Source organism: Citrus sinensis, chromosome 1 (assembly GCF_022201045.2).
Source record: "Citrus sinensis cultivar Valencia sweet orange chromosome 1, DVS_A1.0, whole genome shotgun sequence".
Lineage (NCBI taxonomy): Eukaryota > Viridiplantae > Streptophyta > Magnoliopsida > Sapindales > Rutaceae > Citrus > Citrus sinensis.
The window spans coordinates 23,065,783-23,075,751 of NC_068556.1; the positions used below are offsets into that span (position 1 = coordinate 23,065,783).

Consider the following 9,969-nt stretch of genomic DNA (forward strand, 5'->3'; position numbering starts at 1 on the left):
TGATTACTCGCAGCTCGCTGAGGCAGTGAAATAACTTGGCTTTGATGCCCCGGCGGCCGACACCCCACCCACCCACCCCCCCACTAAAGGTGAAAATACCTTTTAGCTTACTTTGTTGATTTTTGTCTCGTCACTCTAATCAACTTCTAATACAACTTTTTTTTACATGAATCCACATCTCTTGCAAGTTGCAACCCAATTTACCACTAATATAAAGGCCCCATCAATTAGCAAGGGAGACAGAGACACGAATCATAAGTCCTTCCGAGCTCTTCAGTTACCAGCAATTTCAGTTCCTTGTAATGGAGCCAGACAACTTTCAATCAGTCAAATATTTTTTATTTGAATATATTCTTTAAATTCAAGTATCAGAACATAGAAAAATGAATTGATGGTCTTTATTTCCCCACCAGAAAGTCGTAAGCACAATACAAAGACAATATGAATATGATTGAATGGTCATGATTTGATTCTGCTACTGATCCTTCTAAAAGATGAAGTATAATGATATATAAATTGATAAATTTCTTTCAATGGTCAGATTTTCTATGCCCAGTCTTGACTTTCATTTAAGGCCAGCGATTTAGACGTGGAAAACGACACACCTTCAAACTTTGTTCTGTTCCTGCGTTGAAGCTGATATTTGAATTTTCAAAAGCTCTCTGTATACCCTGCCTTGGTCAATAATGGCAAGAAGAAGAATGCAACCTTTAAAGAACTGAAAAGCTATGCAATGGGGATCAGCAGGCCGGCTTTCGCTTGTGGGTCTAAAGACCCAAATAGACCAATGAAATAAAGTGACAAAAATCATTAAAGAATAAGCAAGTTTCAATGGGTAGCTTCACTTTTGCATGCTCCAAAGGCCAATAAGCTGAAGTAAGCTGAAACGCATGGCTGGCTTTTTGATGATGAAGAACGCCATCCCCGTAGAAAACGACATACATTCTTAATTTTGAAAATTATTGAAAGAAATTAAAATATTACATTTAGTTTATTTAGTCCATCTAGGAGGAAGAGAAAGAGGAAAAAGAAAAATGAGGCTCATTCACTCATTTTCAAAGGAACTAGTGCACATTTCAAGTGGCGTACAAAAGTTGGGTGGGGAAGACTTTGAACAGATGAAGAAACAAAAAGGAAAAGAAAATTTTTCTTCCATCAGCAATATATACAATTTCAAAATTATAGCTACAACTATGAGTCTATTAAAAGCGATGGTAGAAAACAGAAGACGGTGACATCAAACTACATGTACAATTTTAAATGCCATAATCTACAATGCAAATACGTTATAACCAGTTGAATACAGAAAATGGTGACGCCTTACACGCAAGTTGATGCCTTAGACGCGCGCTTGTTGGTTCCAAGGATGATTACTATTACAGTTACATCATCATGATATTTTCTCCGTCTACCAGCTGGAACATTCATCAATTCTTCCAGACTGAAACCTGAAACAGTAACATTAAATGTTTGAATTCTTGTGACTAGCTTATAAGATTTTTCTACCAGAAGAATATCATGGAGTGTGAATTGTGATCGTTTGCTGAAAATTGACTTACCACAAGATAGCATGACTGTACCATCCAGATACAAATTACAATGTAAATCGAAAATTAATTTATAAAAATCAAATTTTCGCATAACAGAATCCTAATATGCAAAAATATACCACAATGAATAATCCTTATATATCTAAACAATATCAGTATGGAAGAAGTAACTTGTTTGCAATTGTGATGAAACAAGAAAAAATGCATGACAAGGTTCAAGGACAATGCAATAAGCGGTTTACCTGCACATTCTGCTGCTCTCTCAACCAGATGCTCCAGTAGAAACTTTGCTGGATCACCAGAGGGGTTGCTTACTATATAGCAACCGACAAGATCCACAGTCTCCTCATTGGTGAAGAAGTCAAATAGACCATCACTTGCCACTATAACAAAGTGATCAGATTTTGTGATTCTATGCACATTCAGCGATGGCTGAGTGGAAACATAAGGCGGACTTATGAGATTACGAACTCGAAGAATGCCCATTAGAGCATCGTTCAAATTTTTCTGCAGATAAGCAAATAGTATGTTATCCACATGAACAGTAAAGATAATCATCGTCATCTCACAGTGAAACAATTAAACAATGAGGCTCAAATATTTAAGTGTGAGAGAGAATTTCCTCTCTTTATAATACATGCGTAACTAAATTCTAGCTGCCTGTACAGATTATAATGGACAAGCTCATTGGCATAATAAATTAACATTCTTGGCTGAATTTAGGAACAATTATCAAGTTAGAGTCCTGAACAAATTTTCAGTTAAACAACAACAGTAATGTTGCAAATTCACAATGCCTAAGGTGTCTCTGAAAAATTAACAGGGCATATTTTGCTCATTTTAGTTGAAAGCATAGTAGCCTTTGGCACACAGTGATTTACGCAATACAGTTGTTAAGCCTAATCCGGGAACTAAAGTTAACCACTAAAATATACTAAAGAAATAACAAAATCAGAGGTTAAGCACAGTACTGTCTATGTACCTTTTTTAAGTAACCGACTCCAAAAGCACGAGTGACCTTCAATTTTCCTTTCACTTTTCCTGCCACAATGGGCATTGGATCATCAGGATGTTCAGAAAGTAGTCTAGTTTTTTCATCTTCATTCTCAACAGTGTGACTTTCAGTGAGCTGAATAGCTTTCAGCCTTTTGTGTCCACTTAAATCATTGACTTCATCGTAAGTTGCCAAAACAGCTCTACTGTCACCTAGATTGAGGGTATACAAATTGTTCCCATGAAGAAGCACAAGCAAAACACAAGATCCTACAGAGACTAGATCAGGGCGGTCCTCCATTTCCTGTTCAACCATGTGCAAGAAATCATTCTCAGCCTGATTAAGAGCACGTTGGAGGCTGTCCAGCACTGCATGCTGAAATGAAGAAGATATTTCCCTTTCAGGATGCAAACTTGCCTTGGCAAAACTGTTAGCAGCTGAATCCTTTCTTTCATCCTCAAATATATATTGCAGGTGTCCACCAAAATCTGAATCATCAGGTGCTCTGGTGGCATCGATCTTTGATTCCCACTCGAACAAATTGGAATAAAACATGACAGATTCATATAATGTCCCAGCCAGAAAATCAGCAGCATCTCTTCCATTGAAGCCGTCATAAATTGCACAAAAGAGCAAACCATGTTCTTCAGAACAAACAGCTTGAACTCTGTCTTCACCAGCAGCCCCACCTGCCACTTGCACTTCCATACCATTAAGAATACCTTCACTTCTGCAAGGAGCAATCATGAGTTTTGATACACAAGTATCATATTCTGGTAGATCACTTGGAGAAGATGGACTGCAACTCAGATTTGACAAACTGCTTTGGAGGGAAGATGATAGCATGTCCAACCTTGATAGAGTTGGAGACGAGGGTACCCTACGAAATGAATTCGGGGAGTCCAAACTAGGGAGTATTTCTGCCCCTATCAAACCATTGCAGATATTTGTGTTAGCCAATGTCGCATTGGCACTTAAGGCAGCACCAGACAGGCAAGAGAAACTACTGGTCTTTTGGATTTTAATTCCAGGCACAATGTTATATCCGTCTGGCACCTCACAAGAACCATCTCTGTGGCCATTACATTGATAGCCAAAACTTACCTTAAGCTCTCCTTCAGAATTCATCATACGTTGTTGTTGCATCAGAGGGCTGATACAAAAGAAGCATCCCTGGCATTAACATTTGCAGTATATGAAACTAACAAATTATATTAGTATAAAAAATTCATGAAAATAATAGACAGCTTAATGAGGTAGAGATAAGCATAGTTGAGTGACATAACAACATCATCAATGGTTTCCAAGGATTGGTTAAAAAAAGAAAACACTTACACTTAGAGACTACTATTCGTAGCTCCTCAGTTGTTTTCTCAAAGCACGTCTATAGAACACCAAGAGAATCCATTTAGAGTCAAGTTCCCAAATAGGATAGACAAATGAAGATCATCAATCGAATTCTTAGCTCCACAATTGAACATTCATCATCCAACCATATTCTATTCAACAACATATTTTAGATCTGAATGAATCTTTCAATAAAATCAGAGTAAAGGATGACAAACAATATACACAGAAATCATACAAAAGAATGGTCTAAGGATATGAAGCTTACATCAAGAAAATATAAGAAAGACTGATGAAAGCATTAGCAATCATAATATTCTTGACTCCTACGGAAGTCAGATCCTTTAAAGAGCCTTATTTAGTGTTGAGATATTTGAAAAAAAAAAGTTATAGATTCCAAGCAAAATAGAAGGACGTAAATTGAGCCTTGTTTATGTTACAACAATACCACAAACTGTACCTTGTGACATTCAAATTTCAATGATCATATGCTTCATCAGAATTTGATAGCTAAGACATGTTTTCCATTACGAACACAGAAGTGATACCTTCTCTCTCAAACCAAATTTCTCTTTAACAGAACAGTGAGCCTTATGCAAGAGAATGTAAATAGGAACACAGACGTAGGTTGGACATAAGATAAGAGAATTGTCTGGTCAGTGTGACACAGGTATATACATATTTTGAACGAGTATAAATTAAGCTAACCCACAATAATAAACAAATCAATCAAACAGATGCGAAATGAAGCAATATACCCATACACACATATAAAACAGAACAAAACAAAACAAACGGAGTTGAAACTGAAAACCCGACTGACCTTTTAATGCTTTAAATCCAGAACAAGACCACTCAGAAGCTCGGATCAAACAAAGACAAGAAACCCACAAAAATGCGAGCATATAAACGTGCAAGTGAGGAGTGAAGGTGAGACGACTTTGAGCAAAGCAAAAACACAACAAAAAAAGCAGTGATGGGCAAACACGGAATGAAAAGCAAAGAAGAAGCAAAAGATTGAGTGGAGAATCTAAATCAAAGAAGTTGTACGTTAAAGGGAATGATTTAAAGGGAGAGATGAATGGATGGTTGTGAAGGGTCCTTTGCTAAATTTAGAGAGGATGTTTTATTTCTTCTTTTTTTTCTTGTTTTCTGATAAATTTTGGCTCGGCTCTCGTTTTTTGGCCTTTCCTTTTCTATTTCGTTGTTAGATTCACTATTACCGGTATTGCTGTTTATTGAGTTCCACTTGAACTCTTTGAAAAACAAAACACGCATCGACTAATCAACTTCTGCTTCGTGCACTTGCGTAGGATTCTGTCTTTGTTACTCACTCCACTATTATTCTCTGTTATTACCACACCACCCCTTCGAATATTCTTCTTGAAAAAATACACCACACACCCCTAATGTTTACCTTTATAGATAGTAAGACTGTAGTATTTTGTAGGTACATATTTTGATCCTCTATGTGAATGCACTGGCTATTTGGACGAAGATAAGTGAAATATTCCCTCGTGATGTCTACTAAGATTAATGTACTGTAATATGTTTATCTTCCCTTAATAAGATAAAATTTTATTAATAAAGGAGGATTTAGATGTCGTCTATTTTTAAAATATTATGACCTGGTGGCATAACTAATTTTAGTTTAAGGAATAATATTTAATTTCTCAATTAATATCTTAATATTTTTTTATTTTAAATATTACATTTGAATGCATATCGTTAAATAATTTTAGTTTAAATCATATATAAAGATAGTTTTATATCTTTCTCATGAGCGTCCATGTCAATGCAATTGAATTTAGTTAAGATTTTATTAATAAAATAAATTATTTAACTGTTGTATTATTTAAAAAAATTTGAAACAAAAAAAAAAGACCCTGGATAAGCTCATTTTAGGATATAACAATCAAATCATTTTTTTAAAAAAAAAATTTGGAGCTTAACCAAATCATTTTAATGTTGTTAACATTTTCCAACTGAATCCAACTGTGTGGATCTATAAGACAATAATTAAAACTAGATCCTTAATTGTGATTTTGTCATAGTTAAGAGAGCTGGATGTTATTACCCCAAATAGAACAAAATCTCTCGTATTTGATTGGATAAAAAGAAAGAATTTAAGCTTCCAAAAAAAGAGAGAAAGAAAGGAAGAAGAATTTGTTTACTACTAATCTAGATAAGGTTTGTTCCGATATTTAGAACTTTAATGGAGATTCACCAACTGTAACTACAAGTAAATTAAATCTGGATATTTTTGTATAATAAATAAAATCAAATTCAAAATTAATAGCTTGTCTCTACTCATTTTCAATCTACCATTACTATTAGGTTCATTTAATTTTGTTTTCTCAGTCCAAGAAAGAAACCACATTATTATAACAATGGCAATTTGGCAACGTATCATTTAGGAAATGGCAATTTGGCAACTTATCAATTAGGAAATTGTTGTGAGTCAGAACCAACTTATGTGCACCATTAGGTGAAACTTTGGAATACGAATGTCTTTTTCTCCTAAAAATATGAGGAAACGTTTGGGACGTGCAACTGAGAATGGGGGCCAACAGTTCCATTATAGTATCCTTCCTGTACAAGAATGCAAAATTTCCAGCCATCAATTTGACAAACTTGGGTTGTGTTTGAGATATGGTGGGGACAAGATAGTGAGAGATGAGGACATTTAGAACCATTTGAGCCTGAAATAAATCTTGAATGTTGTTAAAATGTGGACCACATTAGTAGTATAATCCTAGTACGTCAAAGGAAGCATTTGAGCAATTGGATCCTCTTGCCCTTCCAATGAAATATCAAACTAGGGCAATTCGAAATATCTACGACAGTTAAATGACCATTTTAGTGTTTTTTGAAGCTGTGTATGAAGATGGGGTTTTGTGATTCGTGATTAATGTACGTTTTATCTACCAATTCAACTGCCCATGTATTATGGATGCTTGATCACGCCACTGGTGATTATGGATCATAGCTCTGGTCACACAGTAAGCGGCAGCCTGTACAGCAGAACTCAGGTAACTAACTGAAGTTCTGGATAAAATGGAGAAGGAATAGCATGTAGGAAAAATTGCCAATGGAGAATGGGCAGGGGCCAACTTCAGTCTTTAATGGTAAATAGACAGTCTAAGGCAGTACTCAACTGGTAGTTAAGGATAGATATTAAAGAACCACACTTTCAAGATAATTTAAGCTCAGAACACGCAATCATCATTATCTCGGTCAGGGATCTACTGTCAACCAACCTAAAATTCTGAAGTAAAAAAATCAGCTTAATTGGGTTATCACATAAGAAGCACATGTAAACCAATGCATGAAAAAACATATGTATAGATACAGGGTTACAGTGTGCTAAACATGTAAAAGCGATTAGTAGCTAAGACAATCAGCAGAAAAGTTACAGAACCACAAACATTACAAAAGTCCTAGCATCTATAGAGTATATCAATTTAATTGATTCCAAAAGACTTCATGTATACTAGCTACTAAAGACCCGAGCACACGGTTTCTTATAAAAGTTTTCCTCTCCAATAGCGGGGTACTGCTTATCTCAATGAAATTGAAAGGAGATATATATAGCATTATGATCCAACTGAATAGAAAACTTTTGTCGTTCCCTTCTTTGTTCGGATCTGAGAAACCTGGACAATAAGCAGAACATGTCTCAGAAGGCTGGGTACTATACATCCACCCAAATTTTAAAGGTCGCCACAGCAAGAATTTTCCTATATCTAAATAATAGATATTAAAAATGTTACTGTACCTTCATGCTTATGATTTCAGAAATATCAGAAACATGAGTACCACCACAAGGGCAACCAGGATTATCTCCTAATTTCACAATTCGAGGAGTGCTGCCCTGCAATATATCACAAATAGGTTATAAGTTGTTTTCGTGGGGGGGTGGGGGAACAAAAACAAAAAGACAAAAAAAAAATATTAGTTCTAGTTCTGAAACAAATGCATAACATGTAAAGGAGACCAACCTACTGTATGAATTTGAATGAGATGATGTTGTTTCTCTCCAACTTATCAAATCTAATCACTGTTGATGATATATGCAGACATCCACATGCACTACAAGCATAATCTCTACCATTGATCTCCAATAACTTCCATTAACATTTTGTAAATTAATAACAAGGCTATCATGCTCAGGTTCTTGTAAATGTCTACCTATAATTGCATGATAGTCGGATTAGATATTCCAATTTATGCATTAATGGAGTCGAGTGGTTGTCCCAGAAAAAGCATAACCATCAGGTAGGCAACAGCACCAGTGGCACTCAAGGGATATACAATAATATAAAGAAAGAAATTAATTCATGCGTAAAATAGGATCTAATCTGGCCCACATTCTTTCCAGAGTCAGAATAGCAGAAGATGGCTAAAAACTGTTTGTGATACACCAAAAGGACATTAAGTAGGTGCTGATCCAGTCATCCAACATCATTTAAATAAATAGAAACCTTTTCAGATTCTGACCTGCGGAATATAATGAGGAAGGCAGCCACCACAAAGCATAGAAGCTTCTTCATATGGTAATACAGCAACCATAACCTGAAACGGACAGAGAAGAGGCATTTCAGAATGAAATGATCATAGAGGACATAGAATTACACCCATACAAAGAAAAACAAAGTGAAGCTTACTTTCCCTCCTCTAGAGATTAATGCATTAGCTTCAAGCTCTAGTTCTTTTGTCTTGCTTTGTAATTCATTTTGTGGAACAGAGCCTTTATACTCAACATAGGGCCTGGTAAGAAAGATAACTTCATAATTAGCAAGTCCAAGAAAACAATTCGCATAAGAAAATAGATTCATCTTGATAACATAACAATCGAAAGATTCAGAACAGAAATAGTAGTTCTGCATATGAAGCAACAACCAAATATGCCTAGTCAATATTTTATAGTCCCACCCATCGTACGCTATCAACGACGAAGTTTACATACCCATCAGGGAAATGGTAGCCTTTGCCTGGCTCTAAATGTCCTAATCCAACCTTTTGCATGCATACATCCAGCAAATGCCCAGCTGAGTGCAGCCTGCACAAGCAAGTAAATAAAAATTTACCCCAAAAAAAAGTTCCCCAGAGCTTAAATTTGAAAACAAGCCAACAACTGAGCAAAAAATGCATTGAAAAAAGTTGAAATTTTTCCTTGAATAAAAAATGCACTGACAGATCAACGAGTCTATTAAATTCGTAGCAGACACAACTACAATAATACATAGCCTAAAGCAATATGTATTATTCGAGTTAAAAAGCTCTAGGAATCTTAAATATTAAAATTAATCGCTTCAAATAATTCCATACCTTGAATTCAGCTTTCGCCTCGACTCATCTACCCATAAACGAACTTCTTTCCCTTTCTCTAACTCCGTTTCAAATTCCCCGCCAGAATTCTCAAAAACCCCATAATGAAACACCTTCAATATCAATTAAGACAACAAGATTAAAAAAAAAATGATAAAAAATAACCCCGATATTATTAATAATTAAAAAAAAAATCATATTTTGACTCATAGCATTGTTAGCATCTTACAATCCCATCTCTTGATCGAACGTCTTGTACAATGAACTTGAAATCAGAATCAGCAACGATGATAAAGCCAGTGTCGGAGGGTTGACCGCCGCCTTGCGGATGAAATATCGTAGACTCTAGTATCAATGCTCGTCTACCGTCATCACCCTTGAAAAACGAAATGAGTTTGGAAGTCGATTGGAGCTTTAACGTGTTGTCGTAGTAATCTAGCTTTGTCGGAATCACTTCCGTGTTCATGGCTTCAAGCTGCAGGACTTTTTCTCAGAAGTGTGTTCGACGCCTCGTGTCTTGCTGTTGCTGTGTTCAAATCTTGGACTAAATTGGATGAAAAATCAAAGTTGACCGCATGATTGTGAATTTTGAAAAATGCGACAACCAAGTCGTGAAATGATTAAATGAACGAATTAACCGATACTGCAGCAGCAGGCGTTAACCACTTCTGTGTTAAATAACGGTGTCATTTATAACTGGCGGTAAATGGTAATTTGGTGATGTGAGTGGGTCCCAGATAAACGACA

The 9,969-nt window shown here is 35.8% G+C and overlaps 2 protein-coding genes across 15 annotated transcripts; both read right to left on the reverse strand.

Moving 5' to 3' along the window:
• Window positions 1–1,134: 1,134 nt before the first annotated feature.
• LOC102620316 (probable protein phosphatase 2C 40) lies at window positions 1,135–5,146 on the reverse strand. Of its 13 annotated transcripts, none has more exons than XM_052436325.1 (6): window positions 4,715–5,144; window positions 3,880–3,928; window positions 3,649–3,697; window positions 2,533–3,470; window positions 1,793–2,057; window positions 1,135–1,448 (listed from the first exon to the last, which is right to left on the reverse strand). In XM_052436325.1, the coding sequence occupies exons 4-6, from the start codon at window positions 3,388–3,390 to the stop codon at window positions 1,321–1,323; spliced, it is 1,251 nt and encodes a 416-aa protein (XP_052292285.1). In that variant the 5' UTR covers window positions 3,391–3,470; window positions 3,649–3,697; window positions 3,880–3,928; window positions 4,715–5,144; the 3' UTR covers window positions 1,135–1,320. The 13 variants fall into 13 exon arrangements, with proteins under 13 accessions (XP_052292285.1, XP_052292303.1, XP_052292286.1 ...); XM_052436343.1 differs by having other exon boundaries at window positions 3,649–3,717; XM_052436326.1 differs by having other exon boundaries at window positions 3,880–4,043.
• Window positions 5,147–7,208: 2,062 nt separating this feature from the next.
• Window positions 7,209–9,825, reverse strand: LOC102620033 (uncharacterized). Of its 2 annotated transcripts, none has more exons than XM_025092278.2 (7): window positions 9,452–9,825; window positions 9,223–9,335; window positions 8,861–8,953; window positions 8,559–8,661; window positions 8,392–8,466; window positions 7,711–7,765; window positions 7,209–7,547 (listed from the first exon to the last, which is right to left on the reverse strand). In XM_025092278.2, the coding sequence occupies exons 1-7, from the start codon at window positions 9,686–9,688 to the stop codon at window positions 7,351–7,353; spliced, it is 873 nt and encodes a 290-aa protein (XP_024948046.1). In that variant the 5' UTR covers window positions 9,689–9,825; the 3' UTR covers window positions 7,209–7,350. The 2 variants fall into 2 exon arrangements, with proteins under 2 accessions (XP_024948046.1, XP_006489092.1); XM_006489029.4 differs by having other exon boundaries at window positions 7,670–7,765; window positions 9,452–9,821.
• Between the last annotated feature and the right edge of the window lie 144 nt (window positions 9,826–9,969).